Source organism: Eschrichtius robustus, chromosome 15 (genome assembly GCF_028021215.1).
Source record: "Eschrichtius robustus isolate mEscRob2 chromosome 15, mEscRob2.pri, whole genome shotgun sequence".
Taxonomy (NCBI): Eukaryota; Metazoa; Chordata; class Mammalia; order Artiodactyla; family Eschrichtiidae; genus Eschrichtius; species Eschrichtius robustus.
The window spans coordinates 6726258-6742209 of record NC_090838.1 but is presented as its reverse complement, the minus strand read 5'-3'; the positions used below and the strand labels follow the sequence as shown (position 1 = coordinate 6742209).

The following is a 15952-nucleotide window of genomic DNA, read 5'->3' as shown; positions in this document are numbered from 1 at the left end:
TTTTGAATGTCAGTGTTGGGACTTCCCTGGTGGTGCAGTGGTTAAGAATCCCCCTGCCAATGTAGGGGACATGGGTTCGAGCCCTGGTCCGGGAAGATCCCACATGCCGCGGAGCAACTAAGCCCGTGCACCGCAACTACTGAGCCTGCGCTCTAGAGTCCGGGAGCCACAACTACTGAAGCCCGTGCGCCTAGAGCCTGTGCTCCGCAACAAGAGAAGCCACCGCAACGAGAAGCCCGCGCACCACAGGAAGAGTAGCCCCCACTCACCGCAACTAGAAACAGTCTGCGCGCAGCAATGAAGACCCAACGCAGCCAAAAATAAATAAAATTAAAAATAAACAAATAAATGTCAGTGTTTACATTATGCTGGAAATTTCATCCTTTGCAACTACTTACATTTATGATGAAAAATGTTAAATGTATATAGGGAGTACGTATTTTTAAAAAATTCTTTTGGGGATAAGAGTATAAAAGTTTGAAGACAGCTGGCTCAGACTACTAGTTCTATCCAATGTGTCCCTCTTATTATGTTCCTCTGGCTCTTTATCTCCTCCACGTGGTGCTCTTATATCTTAAAGGCATGGACAATTTATAAATGAAAGATAAACCTCAAACTGGAAATCATAATTTGGGTCCTGATTTGTGAATGGGAAAAATTACTTGAAACCTTGACTGTCTCTGAAAATCTGGGACTTCTGGATATGAATAAGCAAATGAATCAGGAACTTTACTTTTTTAAAATGGCATTTATTAAACAGATAGTGAAGGGCCGTCTATGAGCAAGGTACTGTAGAAGAGCTGTGGGTGGAACACAGAAAGATAGGATCTACTAAAGGTATAAGCTGGAGAGCATGGTGTCTGGGTGCTCAGAAAATAAGATGATATTCTCACTGTACAAAAAAAAACTGTCACGTTTTATGGGATACACATTTTAAAAATTATGTACAATTTGCAGAGGTGAACTTCTGCTTACTTTTTGATTAGGTATGCCATCAATGTATATGTTTAATGAAGGCATTTTATACCTCAGATGAACACAACAGGTTCAGTTAAGCCCAAAATGCACAAAACCAGTAACTCTGGATAATAACTGTTGGGAAAAGATGCTGAGATTTTTACTGAGGCATGCCACAGTGAACCTAAATTCAAATCATAGTTCGAGTATTTTATTAGGAGTAGCCGTAAAACTTGACCAGACGGGACTAATATTCTATTCCTAACAATTTTCGATTTCATAATGGAGACAAGGCTCTCCCACTCACTCACTCTTAAGTGGAAAATGTGTTCTGTCGTACTTGCATAAACTTTAGTTGAACCAAAATAGCAATTCCCGTCCAACGTTATTAGAATGTTTTATTCAGTACCATAAACACTCACTAGAGCTAAAATTATGCAAAGGATTGCAAAACAAAACACAAACTGTCTTGGCAAATTTCCAGTCTGAGCTAAAGTGACCAAGCACAGAGCTGAGTTTCAAGAGGTTGGCTGGACCTCTCTAGAACCTGTACGGGCAGACGAGGAGGTAGGTTTAGGATTTAGTTTCTGGAAGTGCTTGCAGACCCTCTACATACAGTGGGGCCAACGAGAAAATGGGCATCAAGGAAGCGCCTATTTACTTCCCTCCACAAAGCCTCTTCCGTTACAACGGACGGAGGCCTGAGACGCCCGGGTGGTACGACGCTGGGCCCCGAAAGCCAGGCTGCACCCCATCTGCGACTAGGAGGCTGGTCTCGCAGAAGCTGGCGCATGGACGCGGGGCCTCCTGCTCCCGGGAGCCCGTCCTTCGTCCCAGGCACTTCGCTGCTGGGTCATCACCCCGAGCCCACCCGGCCCGGCGCTCCTCCTCGTCCACTCTGGACCCCACGGTGGTTTCCACAGCTAGCTAGTAAAAAGGGTAACAGGGATCCTATCCAGACGTGGGTCGGCCCGAGGCGAGGGAGGTGGCCGGGCGCGCCTTTGAGGGCCTACTCGCGAGCTCCCGCCTCCCTCGCGGCGGTCACCCGAGGACAGAGGCGTGGCCCGAGTGGGTCGAGTCAGGACGCCGCGGGCCGCGTCAGAGGCGGCGCCGGCCGAGCCCCGGCGGGACGCAAGGGGGCGGGCGGAGGGGCGGCAAGATGGCGGCGCGCCGGCGCGGGGCCGGCGGTAGCGAGGGCCTCCCGGCATGCCGCGCGGCGCCCGGCTGTGGGCGGTGCGGGGGTCGGCGGCGGCCGGAAGCAGGCTGAGCCAGCCTCTCCGAGCGCTGCCTGCGCTTCCGGGAACCTGGAGCCGGGCTCTAGAGTTTTCCGGTAGGCGGCGCGGTAAGAGTAAGAGGCTGCAGGCGCCGGGCCGGGCGGATCCCCTCCTCTGCCAATGTGAGCGGCGTCCTGAGCCCCCGTCAGGCGAAGGCTGCCCAGAGTGGTGGAGCCGCTGGCCGGGCCGGGAACATGAGGCAGTGTGTCCTCTTCCTGAGCAGCTTTGTTCCTTTCGTGCTGGCGCCGCGACCGCCGGACGAGCCGGGCTTCGGCTCCCCCCAGCGACTCGGTAAAGACCCTGCGGACCTGGCTTCGGCCGGCACCGGGTGCCTGGAGCGCGCAGCTTTCGGGGAAGAGCAGGGGAGCAGGACCCATCAGGTGTTTGGGGGCGGGGTATTGGACGACGGTGGCGCGTCCCTAAGTTTGCAGCGTAGCAGGGGGGTGTGGCTCTCCGAGTTCAGGAAAGAATGGAGATGGGCTTGTCTCGGGATGGGCAGCGATCCTGGAGGGAGCCCCCGGGAGTGACTGAGGGCCTGGGAGGGGTCTGCCCGCTGAGTTCGTGTTTGGGCGTGTGTTCCGGACAGAGGTGAGGCGGGGTGGTGGTGGCGGCTCGTGTTCGGAGAGGGAGATGTGGTCCAGGTCCCTGCCCTTCTCGGGAGCAAATCTGTATTGTGTCCTTACCAAAGGCAGGGTTCTGGAGGGGGATAGGAAGGCCCAAGGCTGCACGGCTCTTCCTGGCTCTCCGAGGAAGCGAACTAGGTTTTCTTCTGTAGGAGGTACTTAGGCGGTGATCTGGTTGGAAGGCGGTGCCTGGAGAACTCGTCTTGGAGTTGCTTTTTGCGAACATCTTAAGCGTGTTATTTAAATTGTAGCTTATGGGAGGTACTTAAACTTGCCGGGCCAACTCGTAATGCCGCTACTGTGAATGCCTTCCTTGCCATTTGAAGCAAAAATTATCAGGGACGACCAATTTGGTCAGTTTTGAGGCCAGAAAGTAGAGGGTCATGTGGATTTTCTAAAGAGCTTGGATTTGAAGGATGGACTAACATTGAGAGATGTGAAATTTGGTGGGAGTTAGTTTGTGTAAACGTATAGTGACCCCTGTTAGGGTCCTTCATCTGTTAAAAGTTAGCATGTAAGAGAGTTTGATTAATTAGTAACAAAGTATGAAACAGTATATTTTCCCAGTGTGAGAAGTTGTAGCCTCAGTGATTTTTCATGGTTGTTTTGGCCCCCAGATCTCACCATGATGCCATATAGTATAGTATCGTGCAGATTGAGACACTGTGTAGATTTTCTTTATGGCCAATAAAAAATTTGCATTAGTTTACCTGGCAATTCTTTTTCCTTATTTAATGGGCAAAAATTGTAATTGGCGGAGGGTATTAAAGGTGTTGTGTTCTCACCTGAACAACTGCTTTGTGGTTATCTCAAATTGCAATGGATTGCAGGTGATTAGTTTAATGAAAGGCCAGGGAGAACCTGGTAGGAAGTGCTGAGGTGTGATAAGTTAATACAAATTGAAGGAAAATGGTGAGTTAGGGGTGGTGAGGATGGAGGAATAGGGTAAGGATCCACTTCGTAAGGATAAACGTTAATGAAAAGAATAAACGTATTTTGAAATATTAAAGTTATATTTTTACCACTCTAACGCAACTGTTTCACTTTTGTTATCATTCTCTTGTTCACAAGTGGAAAGATAAGTAGCACGAATCCTAGGAATGCACATAGTATAGAGGAAAACCTTACTTTCTAGGTCAATTCTCAGCAGCATTCACAAATCGTAAGGGTTTTTTTTTTTTTCTTTGACTGTGTGTTTTCATTTGCAAAGTGCAGACCACTGGTGCCAGAAAAATGCATAGACTTACCATTTATTCACTGCATGTTTGAAGAACACATACTGTATGCAAGTTTTATGTGTGGCATTGGAAATATAAAGATCAGACTATATTCATCTTCAGAAAGCTTTTGGTGTAGTAGAATAGAGAGATCTAAACAGACAATTCTAGAACAATAGGAAGGAGAGTGAGAGAAGACATTATGGTGGGTATTATTTTCATCAGGGGACACTGAACCTATCCAGGGAAGGTTAGTGAAGGCTCCCTGAAGGAGGTGATGATATTGAGCCCAGGCTGTAAGGTTAAGTAGCTGAAGAGAGAAAATAAGGACAGTCCTGATGGAGGCACTTAGAGATTGTTAGAATTTAAATGAACCTTGGAGATCGTGTCTAGTTTTTTAAATAAAGCGGCAGGTAAGATGAGTCTCTGAAAGGTGTAGTGACTTGTCAGGTTCATTCAGTTAGTGATAAATATATGGCTTGAGAGTATTTTTTCTTTAGAAGAATGACTTTTTTGTGTGTTTGTTTGATAGCTTTGGATGTAGCTTGTTGCTTAACTCTACCCTACCATTTAGATTGAATTGGTCAAGGCCAATGAATAATTTCATAGTTAAAGAGCATGGTTTATTGTTTAATAGCCTTCTTATCCTATAAATGTTGCCGTAACCCCATAACTGCAGTTCTAAATATTGATTAGGGATTTGACAACATTTTCTGAAGAATAAAAATGTATGATAGAATCCTGGCTTTTGGAGTACTCCACAGGTCACCCAACATGATTTCAATTGAACTGTCATGAATTGCATAATTTAGGAAATTTACGAGTCATTTGAGCTTAGTCATAATGCTATCTTGTTGAAGTTACAGCTGGGGTATATAAGTGTCACTGTGATTTCAAAAGAGTTTTCTCTGTGTTACGTTTAATAAAAGAGAATATAGTGGGTGGAAGGAAAAAAAATATAGGTCACAGATGAGGGATGAAAATTTGTATCAGAAACATATATTTGAAATGTACCTTTAGGCAATTGCCATGGGGATTCTCCACATTGCAGTGCTCATTTCTCATTATTGACGGCATCATTTTGCTCAATATTTTGACATCTGACTTCGTCTTTTGATGTTAATTTTGCTTACAGGCTGGATTCTTTTGAAACTAAAACACTTACCCACCCCACCTGCTTCAAGAGAAATTTAATGCAGCTCTGCTTTGTACTAGAGAGAGAAACTGTATTTCTAGAATAGAACAAAGAGAAGAGTTAAGCAGAAAGCCATGGTGGGGAAACTGGAGAATTCCATTTGGCCTTCATGGGGTTTTCCAGAACATTAAGTCTAGGTGTCCTTCAAGGCCAAGTGTGGTTGAATTTTAGATCCTCCACCATTTTGTATTTGTGAGAGATGGTGAGTGTTTTCAGTTGGAAGTATACTTTGAGGAAAGTCAGAAAAAGATGGGTAGGGAGGGAGGGACAGAAAGAGGCTTCACAGAGGTTGGGAGGTGAAATGAAGTGCTTTTTCACGTATCCCTTAACTTAGTCCTAAAATGAACCAAGGAGATGGGTATCTCCCTCCGCACACACCTCCTTTTCTTTTTTTCTCTCTTTTAATAAGAGTTGTAGGCTTTGACAAGTCTCATCTGTTGCCCTGGTTTCACTTACCATTTGACTGTTTGGATAACTACCAAATATGTGTCTCTGACCTAGACTTGTTCTCTGAAGCTCCACTCTCATGTATCCACCTCAGTGTTCACAGGTACCTCAAACATATGTCCAAAATTACTTACCTCTTTGATTAGAAGAATGTGTATAGGAGACAAGGTTTAATCTAGGAAAAGGCAGCAGTGCTGGAAATTGTGGAAGTAATCTCATTGCTTAACCCGAATTTGCATCCATTTCAGCTACAGAGGCTTATGGATCAATCCAGGGTTCTTTGGAGGTTCCCTTGGGCTGTGCTCACTTTCATTTTTGGCTCAGAGTTTCCATGTGACTGGTCTTGCTGGAGAGTCTTGGCCCAGGTTTAGCCCCAGCCCAGGTGAAGGGCTCTTGATAAGGAATTATTTGAGGCAGCTCACCCTCCAGCTTCCCTAACTGGTATAAACCCATAAAATTAGGTTTTTAGTTCCCTGGTTCTGGGGTCCACTGCCTAGCAAACAGCACTGTTCTTTTCTTATCCCTTAGTCCCAAGGAGGGGTTCACCCATGCCTAGGGCTTGTTGCAGAGTGACCCGACCAGGCCTCTCGCTTGTCCTGCATATTTTGGGGAGTACTGAAGAGCAGTGAAGTCTCATGTGTTTTCTGCACAAGCAGAATAAACACTTGACAGCAGCCCTGGCTTTATCTTTTCCACTTCTGACACCAGAAGTGGGCGCCTGACACTGTGTCATTTTGGGGGAACTCTTCATACTCTGTGCAGCAGAGCCGTGGAGAGGGAGCAGAGTGCTCTGGGGGTTCTGCATGACAACTGCAAGTTGAATTCCAGGAAGATGCAATTTATTGCGAAAAGAAAAGAGAAATTAAGTAAAAAGTTCACAAGTGTTCCCAGACTCTTCCAACACCTCATTATTTAAAAATCAGTTTTATCTTAAAAACTTGCCTCGGCTTGATGAATGAAGTAAGGGTATATTTTATATCGTTGTACCAAAAGTCAGTGGCCATACAAGCATATCCTGGAGACAGAACAATTCAGGTATGAGAGAAGGGTAGAGTAAGAAGGTTTATCAAATCTATAGGCCACTCCATATCTGTATCCAGAAAGCCGGTTTGTGGCAGGCCTGAAGGTCCAGCTTCCTCTTTATTCTTTTTTTTTTTTTTAAAGGGAACTTTATTTTTTTTATTCATTTATTTTTGGCTCTGTTGGGTCTTCGTTGCTGCATGGGCTTTCTCTCGCTGCGGCGAGCGGGGGCTACTCTTCGTTGTGGTGTGCGGGCTTCTCATTGCGGTGGCTTCTCTTGTTGCGGCGCGCGGGCTTCAGCAGTTGTGGCTCACAGGCTCAGTAGTGTGGTGCACGGGCTTAGTTGCTCCACGGCATGAGGGATCTTGCCGGACTAGGGCGCGAACCCGCGTCCCCTGCATTGGCAGGCGGATTCTTAACCACTGCGCCCCCAGGGAAGCCCTCTCTTTATTCTTTGAGAACATAAAAAAAGGAACAAAGTATCAGCTGCTTTTTAACCACTGATCTTGATTTTGAAAATCATAGAATAACAGATTTACTGTTTCCCTGCTTAAAATCATTACGTGATTTATCAGTGACGTAACTGCAAATATATGATGACTTAATTCAAAAAAGTTCTATGTAAATGAATAATTGCAAACTGTATATAAAGGAACAAGATACAGTGTAGAACTTAAGAATCTTTCAGCATCCACTTGTCCCCTTATATCACCGTGCTAAAAAAACAAAATTCAACCGAGTAAATCTGAAGATCTAATTGGCTTTATTAGGCGATTTATGAATTGGGCAGCATCCCTTCTAGCAACTAGAAGGGCCCTCTGAGGGTTTGTACCAAATGGAAGGTTTTTATAGGAATAAGGGTGGGGCAAGGGAGCTGTTAGCGAAAGAAAAGAAAAGGATTGTTTTTAGGCCAGGACATCATCTTTTTTGGGGGAAGGGAACTGGCAAGGGTTTTATCATATGGATAACCTCTTCTTCCTCTGGGGGATGGAGGGGGCCCCTACGACAGATTACCTCATTAGTAGACAATTCCAAACTTGTTGGTTAAGATTACTTTTCTGGTGAAGGTCGAAACTACAGTTAGGTATTAAACCTAGGTTTGGTATCGTGGGCTTTAGCAGAAGTGGGCTTATGGTTTTTCTCTTCAACAAATCCCTCCCCCAAACCTCCTCTTAGTTGTGTATTTTTTTAAATCTCAGTGAATGTGGTGCCACTGTCTACCCAGGTATCCAAGCCAGAAACCTGGGGGTCTTTTAGTGATCTCCACCTGGATTGCTCAGCAGCTTACTGGCTGATTTCCCAGACTCCAGTTTTGTCCTCCTCTAGCCCGTTCTGCACACTGCAGTTGTTGTTGAACCCAAGCTCGTGTGCCTGATGCACAGTGAGGCCCAACAGATGGAAATGTCCGAGTTTGGAGCAGAAAAAGGTTTATTGATTGCGAGGGCACCGATGGAGAAGATGGGAGATGTAGGCTTGTCTCAGATCCATCTTCCTGGCTGGCCATGGTTTTTAAAGGCAACGTTTGGGGTGAGGGTTGCAGGGAGCATGACTTTCTTCTGATTGGTTGGTGGTGAAGTAACAGGGTGCTTTTTCGTGAGTCTTAATCATCAGCCTTCTGGTTCCAGCCAGTCTGGGTTCTGTGTGCTTGTGGTCAGCTTGTAGTCACTATCTGCCACGTGGGAGGAGGGGGGGTGTCTTAGTTCCTGCAGAACAGATCAAAGATTTGTGTCGGATTGTTCTGTATATCCCTGCAGGAGGAACTAGGGCTCCCTATTGTTTCTTGACCGTTTTCCCCTTGTTTCAGCCTTCCACCACTTCTCTAATTAGTAATTGCTTGAATCTGCTCTTTGGAACTCGGGGAAGGTCTAAGAGACTAAAGCCTTTTCTACAAACCAGAAACGGGACAGAAGGGCTTTTGTAGGGACTTCCCTGGTGGACCAGTGGTTAAGAATCTGCCTTCCAATGCCGGGGACACGGGTTCGAGCCCTGGTCCTGGAGGATCCCACATGCTGCAGAGCAACTAAGCCCGTGCGCCACAACTACTCAGCCTGCGCTCTAGAGCCGCGAGCCACAACTACTGAGCCTGTGAACCACAACTACTGAAGCCCACGTGCCTAGAGCCCGTGCTCCGCAACAAGAGAAGCCACAGCAATGAGAAGCCCACGCACCGCAACGAAGAGTAGCCCCCGCTCACCGCAACTAGAGAAAGCCCGCATGCAGCAACGAAGACCCAATGCAGCCAAAATAAATTTATTTTTTTTTTTTAAAAATGAAAGGTTTTTTTTATCTGGGAGGGCCCTGAAGGGTCCTGCTTGGTTTCAGTCCCGCCTTTTCTTTGATACTTTTTAATCCTGAGGGCAACAGAGGCAGGTGAAGAAAGAGAATAAAGTTTCAGATAGACAGGCTAATCATAAACTTGGCAGGGGAACTTGGTTTTAGGGGCATTTGGTTTCACAGTCACGCTGAAATTTCTAATTTATAGCTGTTGCCCTTATCCAAAGTCAAAAATCCTTAATTTAGTTCCATGACCCTCCATGACCAGACCTCCGCCTGCCTCTGTAGCCTCGTACCTCTTCATGTCTGCGGTGCGTTCTGCACTCCAGCCTCACTGACTTGCTTTCAATTCTTTGAGTGTATTGTGTTCTGTATTTCTTGTGGACCTCAGCATAGGTATGCCCTCTACTTAGAACCCTGTCCTTTCTTTTTGTTCTCTTGGCTGCTTCCTCATCCTTTCGGTCTTAACTTCAGTGCTGTTTCCCTGGGAAAGCATCCTTGGCTTGCCAGACAGGGGTCATGCTCCTGCTGTGTCCTGTAAATTCTTTCCATTTCCTCTCCCTTGGTTTGTGACGTATTTTATAATGATTTTTTGTGTGATGCTCTCTCCCCCAAAGTCGCAACATTGGAAATGTATCTCTCCTTCTCTCCATTAATATCCCTAGTGCTTGGAAGGTAGCAGGTTTTCAATAACTTTTTGTTGAATAAATGAATAGGTGGGGTCTGGTGGAAAGGGGAAAAGTATGTGCAGAATGTGTTTGCAAGAAAGGAGTGATGGGAGTGGGGGTGGAAGAGATTAAAAAAGCAGTGAGTAAGGGTAGGATCCCTAAGGAGGACCAGACAGAGGAGGCCAAGTGAGGGAAACTGTAACACGTGGCGGAGAAGAGCAGGGAGCTTTGGGGAGGGGATCCTAAATAATATAGTACTCCAGTCTGACCTTTTGAATAGTGTCTGTTTTCTAATATGTGTTTGTAGCAGCCGAAATGAGAAAAGCTCAGTTGTTTAGGGTGATCGCTGGAGCAACTTGTAGGAAGCAAGGAAAGTGTTCTCATTGTAGAGCATGCTGGGCAGCCATTGTGGAGTTTCTAAACAGGAGAATATGACCGTACGCTGAGCTGATAAGGAAGGTAGTTTTTGTAGCATTGTCTAGTATAAACTGTCATAAACTCTACTGTAAGAAGTTAAGTGGTTTATACTTAAGATTTTTGGATATGGATGGGGGAAATATAAATTCTGTTGAAAAAGCTATAGAAAATTGGATTACCCATGGCTGGAATTTTGGAAGTAAAGTGCAGTGAAATACCGAGCATGTGAGAAGTTACCTGCAAGAGCAAGAGCTCAGGGTGTTGGACAGAGCGCGCATTTACCGCGCTGTTTATAACGGCTCCCGGACGTCCAGCTGGAGACCTCTCGTTATTAAAAGGGGTAAATTACAATTGAAACATGTTAGTTAAGTATTTTAAAGTGCTTTAGCAAGCTGCATTTATTATAGAAAAATACCTAAAGATAACCAATGATGTTACTATCTTACTCATTTTTTTTTTCTAGCCCTATTTGTATACATAGTTAAGGTCATGCAGTATGAACAGTTTTTAAAATCTACTTTTGTTTATTTAATATTATAGTATAAGTATTTCCTCATGTTCTTAAAACCTGTTGTTAACAGCATTTTAAATGATTGCAGATTTTTTTTGGTCATTTGGAAATGCTATAACTTCTCTATTTGCCAGGTATTAATTTACTTCGTTTCCAATTTTTGTTCTTAAAACTAATACAAGGCTGAACAGTGAACATCTTTGTGCTTAAAGGTTTTTTTCTTCACTTTATTTCCTTGGTTTAGCCTAGTTCAGTGGTTCTCAAACTGGAGTAGTGTGTATCAACATCACCTGGAAGGCATGTTAACACAGGTGGCTGGGCCCTGCGCCTGGAATTTCCGATTGAGGAGGGCTGGGATGGGAAACAAGTTCCCAGGCGGTGGCTGGTTGTGGGGAACCACTCTTTGAGAACAGCTGGCCTCTATTATTGGCAGTGAAACTATAGGACTGAGGTTAAGTTTCTCAGTTAGTGGGAGTGATTATGATCTTGAATGAAACTGAGTCTGTGTACCAACCTGTATCAGGGAAGTCGAAGAGCTAAAGGATTGTATCAGCATTGAGAATTTGAGCAAAGGAGTGAGTGCTCTTTTGTGCAAGGTTCTGTGCCAGGTGTTGTGAGGTAAGAATACCGTGATTTTAAAACAGAGCTCATTTTTGGCCATTTTACAATCTATTTGTGAGATAAGACAAATATAACTAAAAAATGCCAGAAGAAAGGTGTAAACAAAAAGCTTCAGAATTCAGAGGGAGGCATGGTCATGTTTGATTGACATGTCAAAAAGTAAGAGGCCAAGAAGTGGAAGGTCCAGGTAGAGCTAGGCTATTTTTAAGCAGTTTCAAAAGTTGAAATCAATGAAGCTTGGGGTTTTCAGCCAGACAGGCCCCAGTTCAAATCCTAGTACTGTGCTACATTAGCTTTGTGATATTATTCTCTCCGAGTCTGTTTCTTCATCTGTAAAATGGGAAAAATACCCCAAGATGTTTGTGTAGATTACATAGAACACCTAGTATGGTGTCTTGTGGGAAACAAAACACTCAAAAATTGTTGAATAAATGATAAGCTTCTTGAAGGTTTTTCATTGGTGCCTCGAAGCATTGTAATTAGCAAGGCCAAATCACCAATAAACATCCATCGGCATGAAAGAGATTGATGCCTTCTGAAACAGCTTTCCTCTGGATTAAAATTAAAAGGAAATTTTTGGTAACAGAAAATGGGTGGTACCCAGCAAGTGTGAAATTTGCTACCACTTTAATCTTATCTTGAGTTAGAGCCTTGAATGGACTTTGATTAAATTGCTTTAACCATATAGTAGTGTGCCTCTTCACATTTGCTTGAGTATTACGTGACAGTGGGGCATTTTTCCTTCTTTGACCACTCTGTATAAATTGGCCCTTCCCACTGCCTCTCTGCTGTCCTGCTTTCATACCACGGCACTGACGTGGATTTTCTTGTGCATTGTCCGTCTCTCCCACTAAAGTGAGTGCTGCTTTAGGCAAGGACTTGGCTGTGTTGAGTGCTGTATCTCAGTACTTAGACCAGGGCCTGGCACACAGCAGTGAATGAACGGATGAAAGAGCCAATTGAGGATATTCAGGGGAAGAGGATGGAGAAAAGTATTGGGTGGATTCTTTCTTTTAAAAATGGTTTTGTGAGCATATTTAACTGCAGTAGCAGCACACTTGTATTTTAAGCTCCTGCTGCTATATTTTGAGGACATTCTAAGTCCAGTGGAATGATTTTGAATACCATTGCTTCTCCAGTGATATCTGTTGAGAGAAAAGGAAAACATCAGCTCAAGTATTTTTAGACAGTTTTTACAGAGACTTAAGTCACCAAAATTGTCTTCCAAAAATCCTCCTGATTGTGGGAGAGACAGCTGAGTTGCTGTTGATAAAAAGTGACTTATGGGGGTAGCATATACTCTATAGTGTTTACTCTTGCTCTATACCAAATAGAAACTTATTTGTGCTTGTTCTATCTTTGGGGCAGTCCATCTTTGCTTTTCCTGGGTTCCAAGTCAGCCTTGTAAAATAATTAATGTTTTTTTTTTCCTAGGGATTGGTTTGGTCTTACCACTTATACTTCCTGCTGTCCGGTGGATTGATATTCTGCTGTGTCTGTTGAGGTCAACAATGATAGGGATATTACCACTTCTTTGCTCTCTAATTTGGAGCATGTGGTTTTTCTATAAAAGATTTTCTGTAACAGATTTACTTTCCCAGTTTGGTTTCCTCAGGTCATTAATACATTTGTTGCTCTTTGTTACTGTACATCAACTGATAAGGAATTGATGTAGCCCAAGTGGGCAGTGGGCAGGTCAAGTTGGCAGGCTTGATCTTAAAAATTCTAAACATACAAGCCAGAAATGCCTTGAATTTAGAAGTTAGTTCATTGCATACTGTGATACTTTCTGAGATATCAAAATTATTAGTATCTAATATGAACATGGACTCATGTTCACATTTCCCTGATTGTCACAGATATCTTTCCATAATTGATTTGCCTGACCTAGGATCCAAAACGGCTCACACACTGGCTTGCTTGCTGTATTCTTAAGTCCCTTCTGTCTCCACCCCTCCCTTCTTTCTCATGCCATTTGTTTCCTGGAGAAATTGGGTCATTTGTTTTGCAGGAATGGACCATTTTGGGTGTGGCTGATTACTTCCTAAGGTTGTTATTTAATTTGGCAACCTCTAATCCCTTTTTGTCTTAAAAACTGGTGTGGGTGGGTGGGTGGGTGTGTGTGTGTGTGTGTGTGTGTATGTATGTATGTGTGTGTGTGTATGTGTGTTTGGTAAGACTTTCGTAGGTCGTGCTGGGGCATTACATCAGGAAGAGTTTGTTGTCTGACTCTCATTTTAATGATATTACAATTGATTAGTAGGTTTAGGTGTTAATAACCTTTTTTACCTTTATTTCAGAAAAGCTTGATTCTTTGCTCTCAGACTACGATATCCTCTCTTTATCCAATATCCAACAGCACTCTGTAAGAAAAAGGGATCTACAGGCCTCAACACACTTAGAAACACTACTAACTTTTTCAGCCTTGAAAAGGTAATTTGAATTATTCATAGAATAATGTTGCGGTAATGAGGGACTTGGTTTGGTAAAAGCAGAAAAATTGGAGTGTCTAATTAAATCTTAGAAAGTTACATTTTAAAGATTTGTAATATAATTATAGTCTGTCATGATTCTTACAATAGTGTATTGCTTATTCTAAAATTCATATGACTATTTTTTAAAAAGTAAATGTGTATTCCAAAGGAATTAATGATGGTATATTTATTTATTTTTTGGAATTCTAACAAAGAATTTTAATTAATTGAATGATTATAATACTTTTGTGCTACTTTAGAATTGTCCACCTTATACTGAGTACTGTCTTAATTTTATATATGAAGACACTGAGGTTTAGAGATAAAGGGTTTGTTTAGGACTCCACAACCTAGTGGTGAGCTGGGTCTCTTTCCACATTGAATTGCTCTTATGTCATAGCACAAATTGATAGATGTGTTCTATTTGGGCATTAATTTTAATATCTCTTATGTTTTGCAGATGTAAATGTGTTAGATAATAACAGGCCTCTTTCTAAAGTCTTTTTAGGGAGCTTTACTAATATCAAATAACAAACACTGGGCGCATATAAATGGGCTGATTTTTTCTTTGTACATAGGGTAGGCCTTCTCCAACACATATTTAAAAGTAATATATGCACCTGATTTAAAAAACAAACTACAGAGGGACTTCCCTGGTGGTCCAGTGGTTAAGACTCCATGCTTTCACTGCAGGAGGCACAGGTTTGATCCCTGGTCAGGGAACTAAGATCCCGCATGCTGTGCGGCGTGGCAAAAAAAACCAAAACTATAGAGGGTATGAGAAGTTTTTACTTCCCAGACCCAGCAAGTTTCCTGTATAAACTTCCAAAAGATTTTAATGCATATTTTTTGCATATAGATCTATATATATGTAGGTGATATAGATAACATAGATTTACCTCATTTATAACAGCTGCATAAATATTCCTATTGTGTAAAATTATGACAGTTTGTTGACTAGTACCATACAGATGGATACTGTTTAATCAAAGTGATTTTTTTTTTCCTGTAACGAACAGTGCTCCAGTGAATATCTTTATAAATATACCCTATCTAGGTGTTTTTTTTTTTAATTAATTAATTAATTTATTTATTTTTGGCTGTGTTGGGTCTTTGTTTCTGTGCGAGGGCTTTCTCTAGTTGGGGCAAGCGGGGGCCACTCTTCATCGCGGTGCGCGGGCCTCTCACTATCGTGGCTTCTCTTGTCGCGGAGCCCAGGCTCCAGACGCGCAGGCTCGGTAGATGTGGCTCACGGGCCTAGTTGCTCCGCGGCATGTGGGATCTTCCCAGACCAGGGCCCGAACCCGTGTCCCCTGCATTGGCAGGCAGATTCTCAACCACTGCGCCACCAGGGAAGCCCCTATCTAGGTATTTTTATAGGATACATTCCTAAAAGGTGAATTACTGTACTGGATCAAGGGTATACATATTATAAATGTTTATTGATGTTGACATGTTTCCTCCTAAAGACATTAGACCAATTTATTCTTCTAGCAACAGTGTATGAGTTTACCTCTTTCTTGTTATCCTTGCCAATACTAGGTTTTATCAGCCTTCGACTTTTCTTGCTCTGAAAGGGGATGGTACCTCACAAATGTTTTGATTTTAATTTTGTGTAAAATTCATCATCTTTTCGTGTGTTTATAAGTTATTTTTCTGTCTGCCTTTTCGTATCCATTTACCATTTTTCTATTGGGTTTATCCTTTGGGTTACTGAATTGTAGTAGTGCTTGGCATTAAGGAAATGAATCCATCATCACATGTGTTACTGATATTTTATGCAAATATTTTTACTATATCTTTTTATTTTTCCTAGTTATTGCCATCATCCGTAGATTATTTTTGAATGATTTCTTTTTGTTGGATTTTATGTCAAAATATTGCAGTATAGGTTATCTAGCTTCACCTATAGCAAATTTGAGCAGAGTGGTGATATTAATAATAGCTATAGTTTATCAGGTATTTACTGCAGTAGGCACTTTACATATATTATCTCTAATTCTCACCATACTTTGCATAGAAGTCTTTGTTACTCCCTTTTTGAAGGCCAAAAAACCCCTGAGGCTCAGAGAGGTTAGGTAAGTTGCCCAAAGTCACTCAGCTAGAAAATGGAAGATAAAGGATTTGAACACAAGTCTGACTTCCAAAACTTGTGTTATTTCTGCTATGCTGATGAAGAGTTTGATGAAGGAGTGGAGACACAGTAGCAAGAAATGAGTAGGAGCAAAGGAGGACGGGAGAAGACTTTAAAACG

General features: G+C 43.0%; 1 protein-coding gene across 2 annotated transcripts in view; it reads left to right on the top strand.

Annotated features, from left to right (window-relative positions):
* Positions 1–2230: 2230 nt before the first annotated feature.
* ADAM17 (ADAM metallopeptidase domain 17) overlaps positions 2231–15952 on the top strand; it is a 58351-nt gene continuing 44629 nt past the window's right edge. Inside the window, exons 1-2 of one of the 2 annotated variants that reach the window (XM_068564683.1) lie at positions 2232–2522; positions 13525–13657. In XM_068564683.1, coding sequence (XP_068420784.1) covers positions 2426–2522; positions 13525–13657 — 230 coding nt within the window. In that variant the 5' untranslated portion in view covers positions 2232–2425. Of the gene's footprint in view, positions 2523–13524; positions 13658–15952 lie in introns of both variants that reach the window. The other variant, XM_068564684.1, reaches the window with a different exon arrangement.